Raw genomic sequence first — 26,778 nt, 5'->3', positions numbered from 1 at the left:
TATTACTTATTTTGTTGTAATTTTTTATGCTTGTGGTTTGTAGAGTTGTAACAGGCCAGGCATTGAAAATAGTGATGTACCTACCTACTAAACTCGCAGAATGAATGAAACTAATTTATGAACATGGTGCAGCGCTGGCTTCGGTCGCTATATTCGTAAGATGCTTTCGTTTAAAGTCAAGGCAGCAACAGCATTACGAATTCCAAAGTTCAAATACATAACATAACATAGCACCACGTCTGCGTCCCTGAAGGGGCAGGCAGAGGTGTATAGTATACACACCCACTCCTCGTCAGTTATACGACTTCAAATACAGCTGTGGCAATATCCGGCACTCTCACTCAATTTTCGCCGTTGATTTTATAAAACTTTATAAAACGTCGCTATGCTATGTTATGTTCTTGAACATAAGTTCCTCCAGGTAGTAACTTATGCACTGAAGTTGTTATTCGTCGAAATCGCCTCCAAAAGAACTCATGTAAGTAACATCATTGGATCCTGTTGTACCGTATGGCTATATGACACTTTGTAAATAATTTAAGATTTAACATATTTATCAGGTTGTCCTGGTAAAGATTACATGATCCTTATCAAGCTACGTACGTGTAGTTACTTAACATTGACTTAACATTTTCAATAGGTAGGTAATACCTAATATTATTGTAACTCGAAGTAGGTACAAGGTGGTACGTCCACGTAGGTATATATTGTCTTATTCACTGCATCTGTCAACAAAGCAAGTTAAAAAAATGCGTATTTAAATAAAATACTTGACGTATTGTAAAAAGTTGTTTGTCCACTTGTGAGGGCCAGGTGTACAAGGGATGCGAGGCCGCAGGGAGATACAGCCTCCGAAGCAATTTGCATCTCGGCTTGTAAGTATAAGTAATTTTGCATCGTTTACGATCAAGGAGAGTCATAAATATAGCCAGGTGTGGATTGTGCGAGGAATTTATAATATACCTCTGGTGTTGGAATTTGAAAACGCGGTAGTACCGGGAGCGAAAGCGGAGGTGGGAATTTTTCCAATATTCAAGAAATCTCGGCACGGTTTTATACAAACTTCCGTCTCCCGGCGTCCGGGACTCGGAAGTCGCCCGGACCGCCTCTCTGTGAAATGAACTTTAGGACATTTTTATTTTTACCACACCCACCAACGTCGCTTCATCGATGTCACCCATCAACATCCATTGATTAGAGCAGTAACAATGACCTATTGATGGATGCCTACTTTTCTGGTTTTTATTGTGATTTGATTTGCACCAGATGGCAGTTTCTAATTATTGCCCGGTTGCGTACGTCGGCTGTAAAATTATTATCTACTTAGCACTGCCCATACTTTTGTAAAGACCAAGAATAGAAGCACAAAATACTTAAAGGAAGTTTAGGTATGGCGAAGGTGCCATAACTTACACCAATATTGGCACCAAAGCGGAATAAAACAAGCGGAAGCCAAAGCTGATTATTACGGAATGAATATGCCACATTACGGAATGGAGACGAGAATTCCTATTCGCAGTTTCAAATTCTCATATTGGTTCCAAAGCAGGACTATTCTGGAAATACCAATGAATATGTTATTTTTGCGAGAAATTCTAAATCTAAATCATAAAACTTAGGTACATACGTGCGCTTCGAGACTAGAATTTACACGTACTTAGGTTTATTCCAACGACACTTCGGTATTTTCCAGTAAGTAATCGAGAAAAAATATTTAAAACTAAATTGCACTCAAAATATTAAATAAACAATACACATAAACAAAAAAGCATCTACGATCCACCATACCGGTTTGTAGGGAATTAATTTGAAAACTATTTTGAATATTTCTCTGTAAGCGGATTGTCGAATCGAAATACCATTGAGTTTCCTACACGGTAATGAAACAGTAAAATCGATGAGAATTTTATATTACACTAGCTGACCGCCCGCCACTTCGTCCGCGCCACGATTTCTAATTTAAAAATGACAAAGTTTCATGCAATTTTTCAACCCCTTTTTTAACCACTTGGGGGTGGAATTTCGCAAAATCCCGTCTCAGTGAGCGCCTACGAGTACGTTGTAAAATTTGAGACTTTCAGCACTTGTTGTTTCTGAGATTTCGTCATTAATCAATGAGTGGTATTTCGCTTTTGTATATATACCTTTTATATGGGAATATATATTATTATATATTTACGTTGTTCCCGAAAACTCTAGGACTTACATTACGTAATTAAATGAATATTAAATGAAGAAAAATTCACGACGAAAGGTCACTTGGGAAAGTTTGCTACATCTTTGCCGTCGCACAGAGTTTATGTCACAGAGGGTGGAGACGGGCGGATTCCCTACTTACGAACTCTTCGTAGTTATATTCTTTATTATTTATTCGAGAATATATTCCTTACTACGGGTCAGCTTGTTTTCTTGTACAACTTGTGAGTTTGCTTCGCAACTTTCATTATCAATAGGCTCGCTACAGTTGCATTTAGTACTTAAGTACTCACCTAGTTTATTTTATAATCATTTTAAAACACGTTGATAAAAATACCTTTCTTCTGCTGTAGATGAAAAACTAAAGAATTTACCCAGTAAGGCGATACATTTACCTTCTGTGTACCTTGTTCAGAGTTAAAGCGTGAGAGTTGCGGATTTTTTAATTAAAAAGTGGTTGCGTATTAATCAGTGGTGTGAAAAATTTAACGCGGGTCCATAAGCGTTGATTGTGCACATATCAGGTTTCAGGGTTAAGGCCCGAGACTGTGGGGTCTGATTTTACTTCAACACCCTGTCAGGTTTCCCACAGCCATTCAGGCCGCAATTCCCACGTCACAAGCCAGAGTTTCATTCGGTTAAATGAGCCAATTTGTTTGTAGGTCGAAGCCTCGAGCTAATTTAGCGCCTATCGATGAGGTTATCTAGCCTTTTCATCTAAAATAGCTCGATAATTGGATTTGTGAACCAACCTACAGAGTACGTTCATAAACTATTTATCGAAAGATAAAAGGTTTTACACACGTATACCCGACAATATTTTATATTTCGTGTCCCATGCTGTGTACGTTCGTCCGTGGCGGTCACAGATTATGTTAATGTTCAAATAACACACACACACACATATTTTTAAATGCAAGAGCCTTTACAAATTGACTGAGAATTTACTGTAAGTACTATATTTTACACAAGCGAAAGAGCGCGCTCCTTATAAAACGCAGAAAATGAAATTCGTTACGTCGTTGCTGTTTTAAATTATTTCACAAGTGTTTAACTAAGTTCAGTAAGACGTCTGTATATCCACTTTATACCAAGTTATTCCTAATCTGAAAAAGGAATGAAAGGAAACAAAGAGTAACACTATCATTAGGTACTGCCTGATCTGGTCCAACAAGTTCTTGTGTCCCTTAGCTTTGTACTCAGTGAAAGTAGGACATTTTTCCCCGAATGCCTACATTTAAGTCGATACCCAGGCGAAACCTGTGGCTTATTAACTTTTAATGCTTTGTTGACGATAATTTAGTTCCTGATATTGAAGCAAGGTCTTCGTTGAAACTCTCCGTTGGAACTTTAAGCAAAAAAAGGATCTCGCTTTTATGAGAAGCGCACTAAAAAGTTAATAATATAAATTCCTTACATTATGAAGTTGCACAGGCGTCATAAAATTGCGTTCCTCTACACACACATACAAACGTGCACACTTTCAACGGTTTAGTTTGGCTGGCTTCATTTAGATTAAAATGTTTAAAGCAGCAATAAACTTTAGAGTTAATCATCAGGTTCCCAGATAAGGGAATCGACTATCGAAAGATGTTCATATGTTCAAAAATATTAATGTAGGAAGTACCAGCGCCTCTCGGCTAGACGTTATAGCCACGTAACAAAATGAAGGGGTCAAACGAAGGCACAGGCACGTTTGTGCGTTAATATGTAAAGTAGCAGCCGATACACGTTCCACTCACTGTACGTGGACCCTTATCGATTAAAGAGAGCTATTGAGAATCGTAGGATATTCTATATCTGTACCCCGTACTCACTACTTACAAGCTATAGAAATAAACATTTAAATGGCGTAAAACTGCAGGAACGCTGTTGCTAAAAATAGATTTTACCCCAAAAGGAAAAACAGAAAATGTAAGAGCGTTTAAAAATGTGATGTTCCAGTAAGTTACGCCTTGATGAAAGTTATCAATGTTAAAAGCACGAACAGCAAAATCGTTTGAAGTTCAGCTAGTCAATGACATTACGTCACTCGAATGCGAGAGAAGTGCCAATTACGTGCGAATCTCTCGAAAATAGTACTTCAATTTTCCTCAATAACTTGTCTGTGAAGAGTGGGATTTTTTAGACATAGACTTTAAGCAAATAGTACACGGTAAGTCCTTCCAAATAAGATTGTGCAACCCGGCAAATTTCTTAGGTAAGTACATACGCAAACAAGAACACGTGTTGACATTTTTCTTTATTTTAGGTTCGTTGCGCGTCGCGGTACCTAGAGACGTACATGAAAGATAAAGCAGATTTTTGTTGTAATTGCCGGCTCGTTGGTTTAATATTCAAAGTATGTCGAGGAGCATATTGACCAGTAAAAAGCTCGCGGGCGCAACGGTCGCCGACGGTTACGATCAACCACCGTAAAGAGGGCTCGCACCTGTTATTATTTACCGCGACACATGCGACTTTCGACCTTAGCACCAACCCGTAAACATGCTTTCAATAGAATCAATTAATCTGTATGCATAAAAACGGAATCTACCATTAAAAGTTGCAATCAAAACCCATTCGAGTAGAGTGCTCGTCGAAGCGTGCATTAATGTTTCGTAAAAGTTATGATTTTATAAGTTACTGTCTCAAAAATAGTATATACTTATGGGAACAGCATTACTTAGAATCATAATAATTATGTTTGGGCTAATCTCTCCTTCTTTTTCCGGCCTATTCCCATTTCTATTTGGGGTCGGCTCTCCTAATTCTTCATCATCAGAGTGGTGTGGCTGATATGGATTTCTCTTTTTTCTTTTCTTTCTTGATGACGGTTATCCATGTTATAGTATAGGGTCTTCCACGAAGTCTTGCTTCCGATTTTAGTTCCAGTACTTTTCTGGTTGTGTGATTTTCTGGTCTTCTCATCACATGACCATACCAGCGAAGTCTTGTTTCTTTCAGCCATTCGGTCAAAGATGCTGTCTTTTGAAGCCAAAAAGTTTTGTCAAGAAGACCCCTACAGACCATCTCAACATTCGCATTTCAGCAACTTGCATCTTGTCGGCTTGTTGTTTTTTGAGACGCCAGCATTCCGCACCGTAAGTGAGAGCGGTTTCGTGGCCTTTGGTTTGTATTTGGATTCTAGTATCGCAGACCTCCCTGTCAGGTCCCTCCACATCTGCCAACCCACGTTGATTCTGTGCGCGATGTCGTGGTCGATAGTACCGTCGTTTGAGTGTACGAAGGTGGAAATTATGTTTGGGCTATTCTCGAGAACCACTAAATGTATTTCTCCCAAAAGAATATACTATTATTGAATAGAAGATCTACTTAGTTTAGTTTTAATACAGATAACTTTTACAATAGTTTCAATGCGCGTTACGAGTTAGATCTGTCAAAGTGGAAAGCCAGTGACAGACCAGTGACGTTCATTAGCATAGTGATGCATCAGTCGAGATGCGGCCCGTCGATTATGTTTTATCAACAGCACCCATTTCGAGGGTTGAGTTGCTAGTTCACTATAATGCAAAAAAAAAATCTGGAAGCAGAAGAATCACCGTAGTAAGATTCCTAATAGGGTAAGGATTTTTCTCGAACACTATGTCCTAGATTTAAGGAATTTGCTAAAACTGACCTCAGAGGAACGTTAGCGCGGCCAAAATTCTGCAATCAAATAACGGGGCGCGTCAATATTGTCTGATACTGCATATGACATCAAAAGCAACCCTGAGTATTCAATTTTCTACAGTTTTAAAGCTTAATAAACGCTGCGTTTATGTAGAAACATTTCCCAAAATTGTTTGTTACTTCAATGCAAATTCATGTTGAGTATTATTTACACGCGGCGTTATTTGAGATTGTGTTCATTTGTCAGTCACAGGCAAAATGTTCTATCCAAATTAATGAACTATTTTGTTGATGGGCTGATATACCCAATAACAGGTTGTTGTGGTTGTTTATCAGGTACAACAACGGGATGTAGGTATTACTGATGTCTTGTGGCTGATCACCCACCCCTACAGTAAAATGATTTAAAGCAACCAGAAAGTTCAAGACAGTGCCTAGATACCAGTACATAAACATAGGTACCTATAAATATACTTATTTAATTTTGTTTGGATTGCTGAAGGAAACGTTTCATCAAGAGTTGTGTGAGTGCCCTTGTAGTCGTGGCTCGAAGGGTCCTTCGTATCGACAGGATACACAGCGGCAAAACGTTCTACGATATTTCTGGTGTCCCATTATTTTGAGTACCCAGAGCCTCTTGTAATAATCGATGTAATATTCCATACGAATAAGCTAGGAGTAGTGCTGGGAGTAATCCGCCTCGAAAAATAACTTCAATATTAACCACAAATTAGAAATAAGTTGGGATTTTCCTTGTTTAGCAATATTTTCATAGCATGTCTTTAATCGGTATATTAAACATTAGGTCATCATCTCCCTAGCATTATTTTTTCTCACAGGATCCGCTTACCTAACCTAAGATTTTGACAGGTCCGGTTTTTTTATAGAAGCGACTGCTGACCTTCTAACCCGCGAAGGGAAAACCAGCCCAATACAGGTTAGGTCACATACCTCCGAAAATTATTTTCTCGGGAATGTGGGTTTCCTTGCGATGTTTTCCTTCACCGCTAAGCACGTGATAATTATTTATGATCCAAACATGAATTCGAAAACAAATTAGGTCAGAGCTGGATTCGAACTTACGACCTCCGACCAAAGTGAGAGGCAAGCTTTCTACCGACTGGGCTACCACAGCTTAAACATCTGGTGACACCTATTTATTGAATGCAATCAAAATGAAGTATATTAATATCGTAAACCTACCCTAGAACCGAAATAATCTATTACCTACCTATTTGGATAACACGAATGAGGTGTGTTAATTAGTTTTCACCGCCGAGCCACTGCCGTAAACGTGCAAATATCGAAAATAGCTAAAGCTTAGTAAATTGATTTACCGCAGCTGTATAGTTGAAAGCCGTACACAGCTTAGCTGCCAATGTGTTGTGTGCGCATCAAACATCAAAGGATGATCGGCCGCAACTTCGTTTTACCTTTTATTTCATTTCCACGTCGCGTCGGGGAAACGCCTCGAGTTCGTAGAGCATCGCAGAGAAATTTTATTACCTAAATAAGTATAGGAAATTCGATATTGTTTCAGCAAAAAGCTTATTTCGAAACAGACTTCTGATACCTATCCTAGCCAACCACGAAGCCTGAATAATGAATATGAAAACTTTTGAATAACGTAGAAGCGAAAACCGTGACAAGTTCATAAAAATGTTTAGTGGTTTTGCCAATGTTGAACTTTAAAAGTGACTTACAGAACTTTATACTATTTAATAGAAAAAGTCTCAACCTTTTGATCGAATTAAGCCAGATTCACTCACTTCGATATTATTACATTACAAATCTATTTAGATATTTGGAAATTTATCTACTAAAGGGGATTTGTTGGAAGCATTTGACTGCCTGTCCGTAAAGAGACTGAAAGTATGAATACAAAATATTGTGAGATAATACAATAGTACTTACTTTACAAAGTTTAACAAATTATTATGTCTTTAAAATATTAATGCTGGTTATTAAATATGAATGCATTAATGTTGGTTAGTGAATCAAGATGCATCAATAAGCAGTAACAACAATTTAAAATGCACCTATAAGCAGTAATACTTTTAATATTGTCCATCATGGGTATTGATACTACTGACGAAAAACTATGTATGATGTTTTTTTTTTAAATTATTGTAAGGCTTAATTATTATTTAAAAAGAATAACATATTTTGATAATTCGTAATTTGCAATTTTATATAAGCAATGAAGCCCACTTTATAATTTCTGCTCTTTGGGTAAATATTCGAATGTAATATAATACTTACCAATTAGTTAAAACAAATAATTCTGTTAAATTAATAATGGAATTATTGTAAAATAATTTTAATACAATAAATTTTATAACGGATTTCTAATTTGGCCAAACATGCTTTTCATTAAGATGCATTTTTGTTAGCTAATCATATTAATTTGTGTAGATTATTGCCATGGTTAGATTATACATAAAATTACATATATTAATCATCATCAGTCATCATCTCTCTTCCCTCTAGCGTTTATCCTGTTTTCACGGAGTCCGCTAACCTAACCTGAAGGTATTGGCAGGCCCGTTTGTTTACAAGCGTCTACCATTTGGCGTTCCAATGAAGGGAAAGCTAATTACAAATTAGGTCACATTGTCATATACCCTTCCTAGTACACATTTTCTCAGATGTGTTAGGCTTTTCACGATGTTTTCTATCACTGTAATGTTCGAGATATTATAATAATATCATAATTATGTACGCCTCCTATGATTAGGATAATATGATTAACAAAAAAACATTTAATCAACACACTACATATATTTCGTTGTTTATTAAATTATTTGTATTTACTGCGGTAGACTTCAAGCATCAGTCCACATGGAGCTCACAGGGCCCGGATATCTTGACATAATAGTTTAACAATGGGATTTAGATACTAAAAGGCATCGTCTTACGACCGTAAAGTGCCCATTAGCTTTTAGCCGTTGGAAAACGGAATACTTTGTTACTGATACTTATTAGAGGCTGACGGCGGTCAACATGACAACCTGACGGCTCTCGTATACCAACAAAGGCTTTATTCTTAGTTGTACTTAATACCTTTCATAACATAAAACAACACCCCAACATCTCGACTGTCTAGACTATTAATATTACAGCTATTATCCCGTTTATAAAGAAGAAGAAACTCAAGGACTATCATTTATTGATTTAGTTTTAAGTATTCATTACAGTCCTTCATAAAAGAAACTTCGTTTGAATTCCTTTATGTTTTTGAGTAAGTACTACCTACTTATTATTGTAAAAGATTTTTTATATTTATTAAAGTGTGTAGACTGGTAGTTTACGGGGCAATCAAGCGGTTAATTATTTTTATGTTATTAGCCGCTATTGTGAAGCCATCACAGAGGCAATCATGCCAACATATGTACTTATAGGTACATATTTTTTTTAAAGATTCTTAGCTCTACACTACCCCTTTTACCTTTTAATAATACAAAAGTAATGCTACATTAATGGAACGTTGGTGTATTATTCATTCAGTCTAGAAATTCTTTCTAAGCAAATAAAAATTGAAGTACAACGTTGCGACAAATTAGATTTTAATTTATTTTGCCTATTGTACTGGTACTCCGTTATTTTCGCTGTATTCTTGTATTCGTTTTCCATATTTGTTTGGTTTGTGGCCATCTTAGGTAACGACTTTACTTTCAGTATTAGTCTAGTTACTTCTTTGAGAACTAAACCAATTCGAGCTTTGCGTATAAAATCTGAGAAAACGAATAAGTATGCGGTACATTGAGCGAAATTCTGCATTAATCATCAACAAGTGAATACTGAAGGAAAATTGTCAATGCAATAACACATTTGACCGTCGGTATCATTCGATTGCCACCGGTATTGTGAGTATTATAATTTGTTTGAGTAGGTTACTCTAAGTGTAAAGGTGGGTACTGACCGGTGTTACGAGGCGTATTGTACCATTCGCAGCGAGCATGATATGTTACGCCATGTGCTTAAAATCAGTGTTGATTGCTCGCTACGAGCGCCTTGTTTCCCGGTACTGACAGCACGAACGCTCGCTGTGTAACACATTACATTACTTACGCCTCATAACACCAGTCAGTACCACCTTTCTAGTTTACAAATGTGAAATAGTACGCGAAACTACTACTTAGATATAATTTTATCGATGATTTAATTTTCCGCCTGAATGTAAATGCGAAATGAACATACCAGGAGCCTATTTCATAAAAGTTACATTTGTAAATTACAACGACCATTCGATGATTAATATGATCTTCTTCAATCGTGTGGGTTGTGAAGTGGCCCCTGACATGACTCATGTAACGACTATGTAATGCATCAGTAAGTAGTAACCGGGACCAACAGCTTAACGTGCGTTCCAAAGCACGGATCATTTTACTTTCGGACAATCAGGTGATCAACTTGTAATGTCCAAACTAGGGATCCCAAGGTGATTTTTGTGATGTGTCCCCACCGGGATTTGAACCCGGGGCATCCGGATCGTGAGCCCAACGCTCAAACCACTGGACCATAGAGGCCGTTATTATTATGATGATATTTCCGTTAAAAAAGGTGTAACCCCAACATCAATCTTATTACGTTTAATTATTAAATAACATCGTCATTATTTTGTCCTCCTCTTCTCTTATTTGTTCAGTTATATCCAGACGAGTTCATAAATAAGATTTTTTTATTTTACCCAGCTTCTGAGCAAGTTTCTTCGCTCGGTGGCTGAATAGCTCGGCAATTTCGGCATTCATGTTTCGATTCTGCTAACCGTCGTCTTCCGGTCCACATCGTCGACCATATTCTTGAGACATCTCTCACATTATTTCAATACAAGATTCATACAATCATGTCTTGCAACTTTCTCCCTCTTATAATTCTTTACTTATATATTCGCGCAGAGGGTTCCCACCCGGTATAAAGTTTAAGACAACAGGTCAGAGGATATACCACCTACACACCTAATATAAGCGACACCGTTCCCAACAGGTGAGATTGTGTCAAACGCGAACTTAAAAAATATATGACCTACCTCGTTAGCAAGCTTGAGGATGTGCCCCCGCAGTTCAGTGACCAGGTTCCTGGTCTGCTGGGCATCGTACTTGAGCTTGCTGACGTCGCCGTCCATCTTGTCCAACCGCACCTCGTGGTTACGCGCGAGCTGCGACAGGTCCGACGCCTCTGTTAACGCCTCTTTTAGCTACGAACAAACATACAATATTTCTCATTGTCATCATCAGCCCATTAACGTCCCCACTGCTGGGGCACGGGCCGTCCCTATGGATGGATAGGGAGATCGGGCCTTAAACCATCACGCGGGCCCAGTGCGGATTGATGGTTATTAACGACTGCTAATGCAGCCGGGACCAACGGCTTAACGTGCCTTCCGAAGCACGAAGGAGCTCGAGATGAAAATTTCTTTTTTTTGTGGTCAACCATCCTATGACCGGCCTTTGCGAAAGTTGCTTAACTTCAACAATCGCAGACCGAGCGCGATTACCGCTGCGCCACCGAGCTCCTCATTTCTCATTGTATTCTACACAAATTATACATACATAACATAAGCATTCTATAGGTATACGTCCTACTATTGGGCACGGGCTTCCCCTCACTAGCAATGGAGCATAGTTCACTGCAAGATTTACAGAAATTAAGAAACAACTGAAAAGCATTGTTAGCTTCAATAAGGTTGTTGCCTTATTGTTTAGGCAGCATTCTCTTCTAGGCAATCTTCGCTGGTATTTTGCCGGTAGGTACTAGAAAAGACACAGAAGAGTCATAGTAAACACAGAATGCTTTTTTTCCAACAACATTCTGTGTTTACTATGACTCTCCTGTTATTGACACATTGCGAGCTGTTCGACTGCATGATGAATGATGTATGAAATCAGAATCATTTATTCAACTTAAGTAATTATCATAGATAAACTTGTTGAAGGCCAATGTAACATTTTTGATTCTACGTCATTTCGCAAGGTATTATGGCTGAGGAGAAGAAATGACAAGAAACTGCAACAGCAACACATCTTTTAAATCAATGTAGGTATACACTACAAGTAATTTAATTACTAAACGAACACATTTAATACCAGGCATTTTTATCATTTAATCATAAAAGCTTTTTTACATAAAGTAACACATGAGCTTTAAATTTATTTTCTGATAAATGACAAATGCAGTATGCGTTTAAAACTTGATCGAAATCCTACAATTATTATATGAATGGAAAGGATTTCATCGACCCTTTTTATTTTGTGGGGGTTTTAAGGCAAAATTTTCAAATGCCATTTAACTAATCACACGTTTGAATGAACACAGAAATGCATGATTTTTTTTCGGCGCCTCCTTGATTTTGATATATTTTTAATTATTTTTGTTTTTGAGTAGGTAAATTAAATTTGTTAATGTGGCGTCCAATATGGAAATAAATGTTTTTCTTTCTTTCTTGAATAGTACGAAGGTCGTATTCAAAGTACAACAAGCTCATTTATCGTTAACATTATCTTTCCACCCACCTCGGCGCGGATGGCGTGCAGCTGTCGAACCACGGCTGTGCTGTTTAAGGTCTTTCCCATTTCCTTCATCCATTTTCGTAGTTCCAGAATCGATTTCTTGGCCCAATCCATAGTGTCGTCTTCCATCGAGTGGAAACTATCTAGGGAATGGTCCACGGCGATGTTGCTGTGGACAAAAGGAATATAAGAATGACGTTTTTTCATAGCACTTTAAAAATTCGGCGAGGCTAATCGAAGCTCGGTGAGGTGTGGGTACTTAGTTCATCTTGCGATAGATGATGAGACTATGTCATGTTTAAAAAATACATAAGCTCACGACTATATCACAATGGAGTAGTCAGATGTACATCCATCGCAAGATGAACTGCGTAACCATACCTCACTGAGCTTTGTCTGTTAGACCAACAAGAAAAATGTAGGTAGGTAGGTGTTTATAAAGTTTGTATAAAATAAATAATAGCCCACCAACGAATGTCACCCGAGCTTCAACATCAATAAGTCACGTCTAAAAAGGAAACAATAATACGCATCGATTGCAAAAATATTTAATTCAATTTATCTCTGTCAGATGTTTATTGCGTTTTACATTCATTTGTATTTGAACTCGATGCCGGTGGCGCCAGGCGAGTGAGAGTATAAATTAAGTGATTAAGTAAAGGCAACCATCTATGAGATAAGTCCGTAATATAAGACGTACTTATTATCAAAAAAGTCCTAAGACTTCCGAAATTTTGGCCAACACACATTTTTGAATTTGGAACTTTAACATTTAAGAATTAAAAACCTTTGACCCACTGTAAAATGATATTTATTTTTCTTATTATTCGTAATTTTACTCGCAAGTATTTAAAAACGTCTGATATTCCTTACGAAACATGAACTTGCCAGGTATTTCGATTTTTTTGATAAGAAGTGTGTACTAAAATGTAAGTATAACTAATATGCATATAATTGTTTTTTGTCTGTCCCTTTTGGTGTATACTGTTAGTACAATACTGAATACAATAATGTGTGTGTTAAATAAATAAATAAAAAAACTGAGAATAAGGACATAAAATCTACACACATAATCCCTTAATATAATATTACCGGTGAATGCAAAGCCATGAATAATCAGAAGACAACTTGCAGGCACTTTGAAACAAAGTTTTAAGATGGTAGGTATGTGATAAACCGACTGGTGATAGGTGAACTGGGGGGTTAAAATGGCCACATCGAAGCAATTCATCTAAGAAAGCAATGTTACAATTTGACATTTGCGCATATAAAAGTGAGTGCGCAATGCAAACAAATGTCAAATAGCAATAAGTATTGCTTTTTTAGATGAATTGCTTCGATGTGGCCATTTTAACCCCCCTGATCATCCTATTCATGTAATCTTGCTGATTTAAATGTAGCGGTCCATAATGTGAAAAATGACACAATCAGTCCATCGAATAACGCTCCATATGTGTGCGCAAATTGTGTGTCGAGGCTTAACAAACTGTCTACTGTATTGTGTGAGTGTACTACAATGCAGGTAACGACAGTTCATATCTTTTGTGATAGAGATACAAAAAGTTCCGAGTTTCGGAAGGCACGTTAAGCCGTTGGTCCCGGTTACTACATACTGATGTAAGTGAGTAATCGTTACATGAGCCATGTCAGGGGCCTTTGGCGGCTCAACAATAACCCTGACACCAGGGTTGCTGTGGTTGGTAATCCACCTACCAACCCACACGATAGAAGAAGAAGAATAAGTGGCTGATCTGATATCACTGACTCGGCGGCAAGAGCTCGATCGTTTTCTTTGCATGTTTTCATCGTCACATCACAATATGTTTGCGTTTGACAAGTGATGACAATAAAGAATCAAAAACGGTGGTAGTGATCATTCCGTCTGTTACGAGCTTCGGGACTTCTTGTGCCTATGTTCTTGTAGCTACAGGATCGGTAATAACCACTCCCTCAATCAGCGCTTATCGCTATCGACCCACTAGGGTCGATTAATTCTTTCAAATATTTTCTTCTCAGACGACGCCCTGAGCCGAGGTTCGCGTCCAACTGCTTAGTTAGCTGCTTAGGGTTGAGGTGCTTACCTCAGGCCTGTTGTCTTAAACGTTGTACCGGGAGAGCCTATTTCGCAACTCGCTAACATATAGTTCCTTCGAACTGTTCCTTTAAGTAATACCTTTTTTTTTGACATGACTTATTGTAGATTTGCCGGAGATGGCATTATCTCCGCACACCATGCCATCTCCGTGAGAGACGTCTCAGTTCGAAGGAACTATATGTTAGCGAGTTGCGAAATAGGAACGTTTGCTACTCAGCTAGCCTCCCAGGTAGGATATGTATTGCCTCGTCCGAGTACGGATCGGCCAACATACTGCATAGCCAGGATGTAATATCATGCACCAGTACACGGCCACGGCGTGTCTCCTGCCAACCCTTCCGGTTCCCTTTGTCCCTAATTACCATCATAATTACTATTCATTGAGGGGAGCCTCAATACCTCCATGCCTCCATACCCACATGACACACCTATTAAGTTTCTAGCCACTTATGAAACTGGTTAATCAAACACATTGCTCTAATCTATTTAAGCTATCTGTCCCTTATCGACGCTTCCTACAAATGTAAAGTTCAAATAGAGTTATCAGGCAATTTTCGGGCGAACTACTTGGAATCAAAGTGAGTCAATATGTACAAGCTTACCTATTTCACGTATTTAATGTTGATAGTTATCTGTCCGGGTCACTTTAAGATAAACAGAAAAGTTTATTTTTTAGTTTCGCTAATTTGTGTAGTTTGATTAAGTACTTATATTTTAAAGGATGAAGATGCAAAAGGAATAATAAAGTTTGTTAAATCAACCGCTAAAGGAAAATGTTATTTCTAGTAGAGTCAATATAATTTCCGGCATTGTGCGCAAAACTCTCTCGCAATTTCCAGTTAAAACTACTTATTGACTTAGTAACGTTTGTACATTATTATACAATAGTAGTAGTTATTCCAGTTGCCATTGTTACAAAAAACTAATTTTGAGAGGCATATAACAATAAATATAGATGAAATAATGAAAATGATTTAAAGAAACGAGAATACTTAGCGAAATTCAAATGTTTTCATCGTCTGAAACAAAAATCTACTGATTTTGTGTCTGAAACAATTGAGTTTATTTCTGTGTCTAAAATTTATTGAGTTTTTTTAGGCGCGTGGTAGGTGTCAGTGAGTGTGTATAAAACAAGGTTCTGATTGCATACTGTAGTCCATTTCCAAGCTAAAACCAAACTAAACAATCCAGCTCGGCGACAGCGTGCACAAACTGTAGGTACATTTTTTTAACGTTTTTACTGTTTTTGTTCCCTGCTGTTGCGTGGTGCGGGATAAAGAGTAGGTGTGCACTGCAGCTTGCTAACAATTAAAAGCTTCAAAAGAGATGTCTTCAAAGATGGCTTGGATCCTATTACCTGGAACCATTTGGCACTGACAGGGAGTTTAAATAGACCACCAAAGCAATTCATCTAAAAAATCAATATTGTTATTTGATAGTTTGTTCACATTGCGCACTTACTTTTATAGCCCAAAATATATCGAATTGCCATATTGTTTTTTTAGACGAATGGCTTCAATGTCACCTTTTTAAACCTCCAGATACGAATGTATGAATACCATAGAATGAATTTGTTTTGGAAATGCACAATTTACATATATTTTAGATAGATACATATTTTTGTCCACTGATTCTTTATTATATACTTCTTAAAGTGTTCATCTGTCTTAATTTTATAAGCTTTGTATATTTTGTCGAGTGTGGAGTATATTTGGTGAGTAGCCCTCATTATGTGTCTGGGAGTGTTCTGGTTTGGCCGTTATTATACACAACAATGCCAGTAAATTAATCGCTTTCATAAATAATGGGTAGAGCACAACATGCCAGAGACCATTTACAGTGAAATACCTGCAGTAATCACGCGCATGTGCCATTTATTCTCAGCTTAATTCACGATCGCAGTTGGTCCGTCGAACCATGCGAGCTGGGCGGCACGCGACCCACACAAAACAATTCATTCATAATTTACATGAACAGTACAACGTTAAAGCTATTGTAAATTGACTCAAAATTAGCCCGTGCTTGTTTTTAATTAACGCTTTTATTGAAATACTACAAAACGTGATTGTATTAAAAGTTACAAACGTTTCAATAATAAATATTGTTGAAACGTTTCTACGGCTGTTCGATTCTCATTTTATTCTACCACGAACGGGCCAGCAGGCATCTTGAAAAATCCCTTTTGAGATTGAGATCTATTTCGAAAGCTGTACATTCAAACGATCGTCAAACGGCAGATGTACGTGCCATGTGCCGACACAGGAGGCGGTACAAAAAATGTATTCGAATATCGCCTTAATATCAACGTAGCAGCAGATAACCAAAATTTTACCTGTCCTATCGAAAAAATACGGTTAGAGGAGAATAGGCTGTGTGTTATGTGGTGATGTTTGATAATGATTTGCTTGGGGGAGGGATAAAATATTGGGCCAAATGGTGAAAGAATGGACATCATTAGAAATGGCACCTGCTTCCTGTGCGGCCATTAGGGGTCCGAAATAGTTGGAGTGCACGCGGCCCGTGGCCCGCTAATTGCGGACGCCTCGAGCTATTCAGATTATATTTTATCGACGTAACAATAATTAGAAAATTCTTATTAGAAATATTTTAACATTTATTTAGCCATTAGGTATCATCAAGGTGTTACTTTTATACATTGTATCTAACATGGCTTCTGGCTATTGACAAGTTGGAATTTGAAGACGGAAGGTTTATCGAGAAAAGGATATGTTATGAATGTAAATATTAATGTAAGTAGAAATTTTATTTCGTTTTAATTTTATACACGTGTTACGTCAAGTGGTTGTTTGAAGTCACAGCATACCTAAAATCGTCCTATCCGCTCCTTTGCTAGTACCGAAACTGAAGCGTTGAGCACTTGTTTATATTATTACTGTGTGACTGAATCCGCTCTACCCTTTCAGTGTACGTAGCTTAGAAATAATATTGTTTAAGTACATATGCTTTAATTCAACTTTCTATGTTTCCAAATAGAAGGATAATAAACTTTTTACTTGTAATTGTTTAGGTATCCTCATTAAAATAATCGAAAAACAGATTGTTATTATAAGTTCCTCGTTAAACTTATTTTGTTTTTGCCGTCGTTAAGTCTTTTTAATTTGGAACGTGCATTATAAAAAAAATATCTTAAGCTTTAGATTTTAGGGCACGCGTGGAATAGGGTACACCTACTTTTTTCGTCGTGCACCGGATATGGGCTTGAGTAGTAACTTCCGGTTGGGAAATATAAATAAACATCTTATTAAAGCCAGATGTTCGCTCGTATTTGCTATTTGCGCTGTACTCCACACACCTGACGGAACCTGTTCTTGATTTATTCCCTTCGAACGGCTGTTAACTAGAATATTATCTACCATACATACATAAACTCACGCCCCTAATTCCTAATTGGGTGGGCATAGCCGTAAGTACTCAATGACAACTTGCAGCCACTGTCATACGTGATACAGTGTTACGTAGTCCTAAGAAGGATATTATGAACCTTATGGTGATAATCAGCCCATCATTAGAAATGACAGCACCACATCACAGTACACGTCGCATATGTTAGTATTATCTACAACAGTAACTAAAAAAATTAATATATTAAGTTCACCACTACATTGCTATTGCATGATGAACTAAGTGGGTACCGGCATTTCACCGTGTTAGTAACAAATATGGATTAATAATCTTATAAAAGTCTTGTAATATTAAACGTCTGCTTATTAAATTTATTTTTAGGGTCATGTATTTTTAGGTGAGACTTTGATCACTAAAATATTTATCAATTATATTTTAGGGCTGTCGAGCTGGATTTCTTTAGTGACCTTTTTTGTGTATTTTTCAATCTTCTTCTCCTTCTTCTTCTATCGTGTGGATTGAGAGGTACAGGTACAGAGAGATACCAACCTCATCAACCCTGGTGTCAGGGTTATTATTGAGCCGCCAAAGGCCCCTGACATGGCTCATGTAACGACTACTTACTTACACTAGTTTTTCAGTCAATAATAGTAATTACGATCATTATATTTATATAAAAACAGTACACCTACGTTGCATATTATTACAATGTATGGCCAGATAGGTACAATTTAATATTTATCATCAGGTTACATATGCCGTGATAGTCGTGTTCGGAGAACGCATGACATTATCATCAAATGTCGCGGGTTTGAATCCTGGCTCGAGGTCTATAAGTAGGTACCACGGAATTCCACTTTAGAGTTTGAATTGATGTATGGATTATTAGAAAATCGATATCACGTGGTTTCCATGTGCTCAGTTAATGGCAAAATGCTCACCCTCTATTATTATATGGAACTTAAACATAGCTGGCGAGGCACTGTATAGGTATACTACTGCCTACCCCTTACGGGATACAGGCGTGGCGCTATGCTATATTAGGTAAACGTGCAACTTCTTATAACTGCTTCGTTTTATCTTAAAATAACCATGAATTAATGAATAAAATCGATAAACAAAACTGAAATTACCAGCTGGAGCCTTGCATTCTGAATATGCGTGAACTCACTCATCACACGCTTCCTAATTACGTGCTCTATGACTTTAATCATAAGGTTGAGTTTAAACCAATCATTCCCAGGACAACATCCGAACGTGCGCAGGTGTTCCTCTTTGCATTACGGAATACATAAATGGACGATCGCTTTTTTTTTTAAATCGATGTAAAACCAAAAACTGGTCTTGTTTTTACTTAAGTGTAAAATAACATTATGTTCTATTGTATGTATAATATAAAAAAGTCACGCCAGCAAGTTGTCTTTAAGGTTCACAATCAATTTTTAAGACAAATAAGTATGTAAATTATATTGTGTTTATTATACACAGTACATCTCTAGGAGTGTTGAGGGCTTTCATCCGGTACAAAATTTTAAATAACAGACCTGAGGGTGCCCAGGTTGGAGCGATCCTCATGAAAGACGTCGTTCGAGAGAATTGGCCTCGATTGGACCGAGAGTATTTAGGGAAAATGTCGACCAAGCCAGCAGGGCCCTGAAGTCTTTGCAGTCGCTAACTATTTATCGGTTTCTTTTTAAGCTTTTTTAACATCATCATCGTCTCCCTAGCATTATCCCGTTTTTCACAGAGTCCGTTTACCTAACTTAAAAATTTCACCGGTTTTTTACAGATTAGAAGTTTTAGAAGCGACTGTCTGTCTGCAAAGGGAAAACCAGCCTGAAAATGCATTTCTAGGGAATGCGGATTTTCTCACGATGTTTTCCTTCACCGCTGAGCACGTGATAATCATTCGTGATTTTAAGCTTTTTAAACAGTTTACGTAAAAAAAATATATCTTTTTGATGTTACAAAATTTAGTTAGAGAATCAATCGCGCTCAGCGGCGCGCTAAAATCTCCTTCGATCTGATGGCCTGATTCTGGAGAGCCCTCAGCGAGCCCTTCATCGCGACCTCCGCACCACTCTCGCTTTACGACCTTTATATTATGACACGTCTTCCGGAGCCCCTCTGAGAACCCGCGCGTTAAAAATACATACAAAGGGCTTCTAAGATGAAAGACGTTTCATTTAGGATTGCCTGGTAACGACCAATTATATTGTCAGAACTGAAATATATCCGACATTTTGGACAAAGTACTTTTTCTGACTTGTTTCTTGTAATTCTAACGACGGAATTCAGAAGAATTAAAAATATTTGATATTATATGCTATAGTTACAAGAAGTAGTAGTAAGAAGAAATCGTTTTTTTTACTAAAATGTACCTATTGGTTTTTTTTATTCTGTCTACTATGAGGTTCAAGGATAATACTATCAACAGCGAACGTCAGAAACACCTATGTAGTATCACATATTTAGCGCTCAAAGCTTTTAAGTACAAATGTTCATTCATAGACATAGTACAGCACAAAATTCGTACAAACTTTCTGCATATACTACATAGGCGGTCATGACGTTCACTATCAACAAGGAAAATAAATTTGAGTGTCGTCTGCGAGAAAACATGGTAATAGCTATAAATATCAACCAAATAATAAAGGGTTTCGAATGAAAAGGAAATCGTGGAAGAGACATCATAATATAAATGTAGTCTTCGAGTAGGGTGCCCTTAGGATTCCGCCCCCGTGTGCATTGACTGTGAAAACTAACCGCCGCCGCCGCATAAAATGGCATGTGGCCGCTCATCTGGTAACCAGGCACTAAGGCCGCTCTTCGAACATGCCCAGAAATTGAATTAAAACTTGCTAATATTATTTATTAGGCAACTTTTTATCAACAGTCCGAAATGCATGTCGCTATTTCGTTAGATTTCTATGCGAGAGTTCTAAATAATAAACGATGTAAAAACTATAGTGATACTTATGTATCCTGAAGACAGACAACTAGTTCATTACGTTCTATTAGAAGCTCCAAGTAATTTGACTTTATCCGTAGGACATATTTTCATAATGAAGGTTCTACTAGACGACGTCCAGGATGAAGCAGTTTAAAATAATAAGTCGCCTTTGTGAGACTACCATTTTTGCATAATTTAAATAAATCCTATTAAAAGTGGTAATTATGCTAAATACTGCAAGATAAAGTCCGAGAGACAATGATGAATTGTATCTTTTAAATTTATAAAACATACCTAACCAGGAAATAAACTAACCAAGCCAAGCCAAGCTGTTGCTTGGTATTTTTTCACTGTTATACGTAAAAATATTTTTAGGTAGGTTTACATATGAATATTTCTGACATGATGTATTATAGCAGATTTGCCTTACTTATAATATATAAGGTGCAAGTGAGTAGGTAAGTAAATATAACGAGTTAAAACGCACGCGCCACTATCTCGCGGTATATAAATGGATTTTGTTATATCGTAAAAATATATGTCTAGTGAGTACGTTTCTTTTTCTCAACGTGACTTATTGTAGATTTGCTTCAGATGACATTAATTGCTTGACTAGACAAATGCAAAGTATACTGAGGGCTCTTCTAGTTACAAAGTTTAAGACAACAGGCCTGAGGATGCCCAGGTGAGTGCTTCCGTCAGGTTAGATTGTCTGCTGGCATTATGTTTGAAAGAAGAGGCTCTGAAAGAGGGAAAACAGTACCACGTCGGCGGTGTTGACATCGAGGACCTAAAGTATGTGCTTATTATTCGCGAGCTGATTGGCAACCTGAATGGCTAGAGAAGTCGTGTCGTCAGAATCATATTCAGTACGTCCGTCTTTTCTAGTACGTTTTAGCCCTGTACCTACTTTAATATATCAATGAAAAATAATTACTTCCTTTTATATATTTATGTTTCTAGATATTACTTTATTCTTTAAAATACAAAAATCCTAAAATTTTTATTGTCAAGGAAGATAGACAGGCTGAAAATAATTTCAAAAAAATAATTTTTCCATAAAAACGGGTAGGTAGGTATAAAACCAAAAAAGCTTATCATTTTAATTTCGCATAGCTTTAATCTTTGATGAGTAATATCTTTACTACATTGGCTTAAATAAAGTTGTAGGAACATATTGAAGACAAATAAAATTACGCTACGCCATTTCCGTAAAATATGAAATGCAATATGTCAGTAATATCAGATATCAATGTAATATGTCAGCGATGTGATCGCCAATTAAATCGATATACTTACCTATCACAAGTTAAAAACATTTAAAATGATAAAATTAAATTATATTGTTCGCCTTAATTACGCACACACCCAATTTTCTACAAAAGAAAAAGCACAGCACATATAGGTACCTCCGAATCAAAATTTTATTAAATAACTGAACAATAAATAAACTTAAAACATTATTAAACAACAAAAAATAAATTAAACAGTCCTAAATAAAACTTTCAAGTTTTTTTACTTACCGGACATTCCCTAGTTCGTGTTTCAGGTCGGCGATTTCGGTCTTGTGGATATCGTTCATGATTTCCATTTTTTCAGTTAGAATCTGCAGTTGTTTCTCCAGCTGTTTCAGGTTCAGGTTTTCGTTGGAGTTCTGGTTCACGGACAGTTGGTCATTTTTCTGTTTATCTTTCTTATAATGGTTATCGTCCTCTCCATTCACAATTATAGAGTTCAATATTAATATTGGTATAATTAAAGTCAGTAAAACACTCCCGAGACACTTCATTTTCACGCACGTACGTATCCGTGTATCCGTGCGAGCTTGTAGGCGCTCAGAGACCGGAGCACGAATGGCCGCGCGGCGCGGTTCTGCGCCTTATATACGCTCCTGCAGGGTACGGGAAGGCGCAGATGCTATCAACAGTTGTCCCGAAGCCCGAAGTTTACCCCCGCACCTTGTTAGACAACTACATTTTGACAGCGCCCGGGAAATTATGGTGTCAATTGTCACTTCACTGCAACTTTCTGCAGTAACACGCGATGTTTGTTAAAAGACTTGAAGCGTCCTTCGCACGACAATAGAGGGTCATCTGTTGACAAATAGCTTCTTACAATTGCAGTCAGGCTCACCTTCTAAGAATGATGATAAATGTTCATAATAATATTATGTATGTAAGTATAGATTGTGTATTTAAGAAGGTAATGACTCCTATTGCTTCATACAACTAAAGAGGCGGGAATTTATTTTTAAATCTTTTATACGTAATCAGTTCGTAACAGGGTAGACAGAGCTACGAGTAGTCAGCGATAGCCAGGCCATACTACGCTGGCTAAGTGACCCCTATCATCGCCTTTAATCACTGCCTTGCTAGCTCGCCACCTGAGGTGGGTTGTCATGGACCGAAGCAGACTTGAAGATACATTTGTAGATTGGGCAGCGTACTAGTTGGTATATATAGCATTCATCCTGTAGTAGCCGCAACACAGCAACTCATGATCTTAATTTATTAACAAAATTTAATTCGATAATGGATTTGGTGGAACTGGATTCACACAAACACCTGCCTTCGGTACTAAGCGCCCCGCGATCACAAGACTTTCTCAACGTGTAGGTAGGTACAAATAAAATACACAGTTACATTAAAGTCAAAATTAAATTGTGTGGAACGCAAGTAAAGGAAATGGCAGCTTTAGAAAATTATAATCAGAACTCTATAGAGCTGTTGCTATTAGAGATTATAAGATTCCACATTTTACTTTGGAATTGCTGAATATCAAACAACAACAACAGGTAAGTAACAAATAATCGCTTTGCAGGTTCAAGGTTACAGCGTTAGTGAAAGTTTCATGAAAATAGGCCTAATAGTTTTAAAGTTTGTTTTGGTTAATAAAAAACATTATTTTGGAAGAAAACTAATGATCTCGTTGATGTCTTTTGTATGGAGGAATCCTTTATCGGTGTCAGGAAGCCGATTGAAGCCCTTAGAGGTCATTAAATTTAATTGCTGCGGATGCGGGTGCTGCTCCTGGCAAGGATGCTCGGGTAGATGCTGGCGGGCATGGTGCTAGTACAGATGCTGGGGGGACGGAGATGGTGTGGATGCGTGTGGGGAGGATTGGGGGCGGATGGTGTGGATGCTGGGGGGCTGGTGCTAGTGTTAATACTAGGGGTATATTTTTCATATTACACTTACACGTAAAGTGTAATAATAAATGCTAAAAATACCGAAAATCTATTATTCATGTTTTTTTAATTTTTTTTATCCAAGTTACCAAAATGACACTGGTACTGGCGTACGTATTTAATAAAAAAGGAAAGAGAAGATAACAAAAATAAAAAGTATTGAATTATCAATATGAAAATGATTAGGTACCAAGCTTAAACCACTCAGGATTTCATTCTTTGATCTTCTCTTCTTCTTACCGTGTGGGTTGTGAGGTGGAATACTAGCCTCATTAACCCTGGTGACAGGGTTATGATTGAGCCGCTAAAGGCTCCTGACATGGCTCATGTAACGATTACTCACTTGCATCAGTAAATAGTAACCGCGACCAACGGGCCTTAACGTGACTTCCGAAGCACGGAACATCTTACTTTCGGACAATCAGGTGATCAGCCTGTAATTTACTAACCAAACTAGGGATCACAAAGTGTTTTTGTGTTATGTCCCCGGGGATTCGAACCCGGGGCCTCCGGATCATGAGTCCAACGCTCAACCACTAGACCACAGAGGAGGTTTCCTTCTTTAGTGAACAATATACTTACCTGGGTAAGTCCACAGTACGGTCACGAGCACTAATATGTATACACTTAGAAACCATGTCACATTAACTTTTTTGACAAATTAAACCGTAAGTCTCATTAAATGTCAAATATGATGGTGCGACAGGGTTCTATCTAAATGTGGTACATGATATTGCTCATGACTGTACACAAACAAAAAAAGCACTAAGTAAATAAAGTGAATTTCATCGATGAACATCGCACGAGGAGGTATGTGCGTCTGGAAAATTTCAAAGGGAAGTTGTGAGATGGAAAAATCGTAATTGACGAGTCACGATTTCGTATGAGCATTGGTGCGTGTTTAACGAGCACCTGCTTTTTTTCCTTTGGTTTGCGCTCCTCCTGTTAACAATATGCAACACATACAGTCACGAGCATTAATATGTATACACTTTGGTACCATGTCACATTAACTTTTTTGACAAATTGAACTGTAAGTCTCACTAAATGTCAAATATGTTAGTGCGACAGAGTCCTAAAGTGGGTACATTATATTGCTCATGACTGTACATTGGTTATTTCTCGACATCGTCAACATGAGGGTCTTTCCAGGCTACGTTCACCAAAAACAAAATAGATGGCGCTGTTCAGATGTAACGTCATAATTAACTCATTGCTAGGGGTAAGTACATACAATTATTCAAAAACTTAACCTAATGGCAGAGGCATATATGAAAATAATTGTTGCTTGATATTAGAATCATCATCATCATCAGCCGTACGACGCCCACTGCTGGGCATAGGTCTTCCCCAAGGATTTCCACGACGATCGGTCCTGCGCTGCCCGCATCCAGCGGCTTCCCGCGACCCTCACCAGATCGTCGGTCCACCTTGTAGCGGGCCTACCCACTGAGCGTCGTCCGACACGTGGTCGCCATTCTAGAACCTTTCCGCCCCATCGGCCATCGGTTCTCCTCGCTATGTGTCCTGCCCACTGCCACTTCAGCTTTGCAATTCTCCGAGCTATGTAGGTGATATTAGAATCAGATACGTATAGAATTATGTTGCTATCTACATTGCTTCTCTTTACTTTGATCACAATAATAATGTGTGGAAGATGTAATTGTGCCTGGGTAATAAAAAGGGTCATCATATATACCCAACCGGCCTCCGTGATCCAGTGGTTGAGCATTGTGCTCACGATCCGGAGGTCCCGGGTTCGAATCTCGGTGGGGCAAATCACAAAAAATCACTTTGTGACTTTGGTTTGGTTAGGACATTACAGGTTGATCACCTGATTGTCCAAAAAGTAAAAAGATCCGTGCCTCGGAAGGCACGTTAAGCCGTTGGTCCCAGTTATTACTTACTGATGTAAGTACATAGTCGTTACATGAGTCACATCAGGGGCCTATGGCAGCTCAGTAATAACCCTGATACGGGTTGGTAATTCACCTCACAATCCACACGATAGAAGAAGAATTATACCCAAAAAAGGTAAAAGATGCATTATGTCTGTTATCCATGAAATTAGGAGGTTAAACAAAGGAAAATCTGTACGACCCCATCTATTGTTTTTGAGGAACATAGTCAGGTAAGTCCCTCAATGTAACTTTTTCTGTGTTTATAAACACAGGAAAAGTTTCGAGCATATTTCTTGAATAATACACACTCGCCACGTATCCATTGACAAGGTATAATCGATAAGACAACAAATTAGCATGAAATTACAAGGGTGCAGTTTTTGTCATTCCAAGGGTTAAATTGAGTGGGAAGCCATAAAGCAACGCATTGTCTGACGATGGATTTCTTGCGACATTTGCGTAGCGCGAGATGTTTCATACCACTGCGCCCCGCGCTCTAATGCGGTGTTTAATTACGCCCATACATATATAATACATACATACATAAAGTCACGCTTATTTCCCACCGGGGTAAGCAGAGAGTATAGGATTCCATTTGCATCGATCCTGAATCCTGACACACTTCTCTTGCTTCCTCCACATTCATCAATCGCTTCATACACGCACGCCGGTTCAGAGTAGATCGTACTTAACCTTTTCTAAGGACATCTCGAATTTGATCAATGTACTCGTAAGTCCTTCTAGGTCTTCCTCTGTCAGCCCTACCATCAACTTTCGCTTTATCGCAATTCTATTATTATTATTACTCCCATATAGGTATTTAAGTTTTGTTTGTTTTTAAAAGTTCTTTATTGATAACAATAATTTAAATGTCAACTCACAAAACATAGTCAGCGGAAACAAAACATCAATTTAAAATAGAACGCTTTCAGGCTATGTAGCCTTCATCTATCGTGTGGGTT

The 26,778-nt window shown here is 37.8% G+C and overlaps 1 protein-coding gene across 1 annotated transcript in view; it reads right to left on the bottom strand.

Moving 5' to 3' along the window:
• LOC126380510 (protein scabrous) overlaps nucleotides 1-22,558 on the bottom strand; it is a 29,651-nt gene extending 7,093 nt beyond the window's left edge. The window contains exons 1-3 of the mRNA XM_050029967.1: nucleotides 22,252-22,558; nucleotides 12,321-12,486; nucleotides 10,838-11,005 (exon numbers count right to left, since the gene is read on the bottom strand). Coding sequence (XP_049885924.1) covers nucleotides 10,838-11,005; nucleotides 12,321-12,486; nucleotides 22,252-22,517 — 600 coding nt within the window. The 5' untranslated portion in view covers nucleotides 22,518-22,558. The remainder of the gene's footprint in view (nucleotides 1-10,837; nucleotides 11,006-12,320; nucleotides 12,487-22,251) is intronic.
• Between the last annotated feature and the right edge of the window lie 4,220 nt (nucleotides 22,559-26,778).

Source organism: Pectinophora gossypiella, chromosome Z, assembly GCF_024362695.1.
Source record: "Pectinophora gossypiella chromosome Z, ilPecGoss1.1, whole genome shotgun sequence".
Lineage (NCBI taxonomy): Eukaryota > Metazoa > Arthropoda > Insecta > Lepidoptera > Gelechiidae > Pectinophora > Pectinophora gossypiella.
The sequence above is the reverse complement of the archived record's forward strand: the minus strand, read 5'-3'. Positions and strand labels throughout refer to the sequence as shown.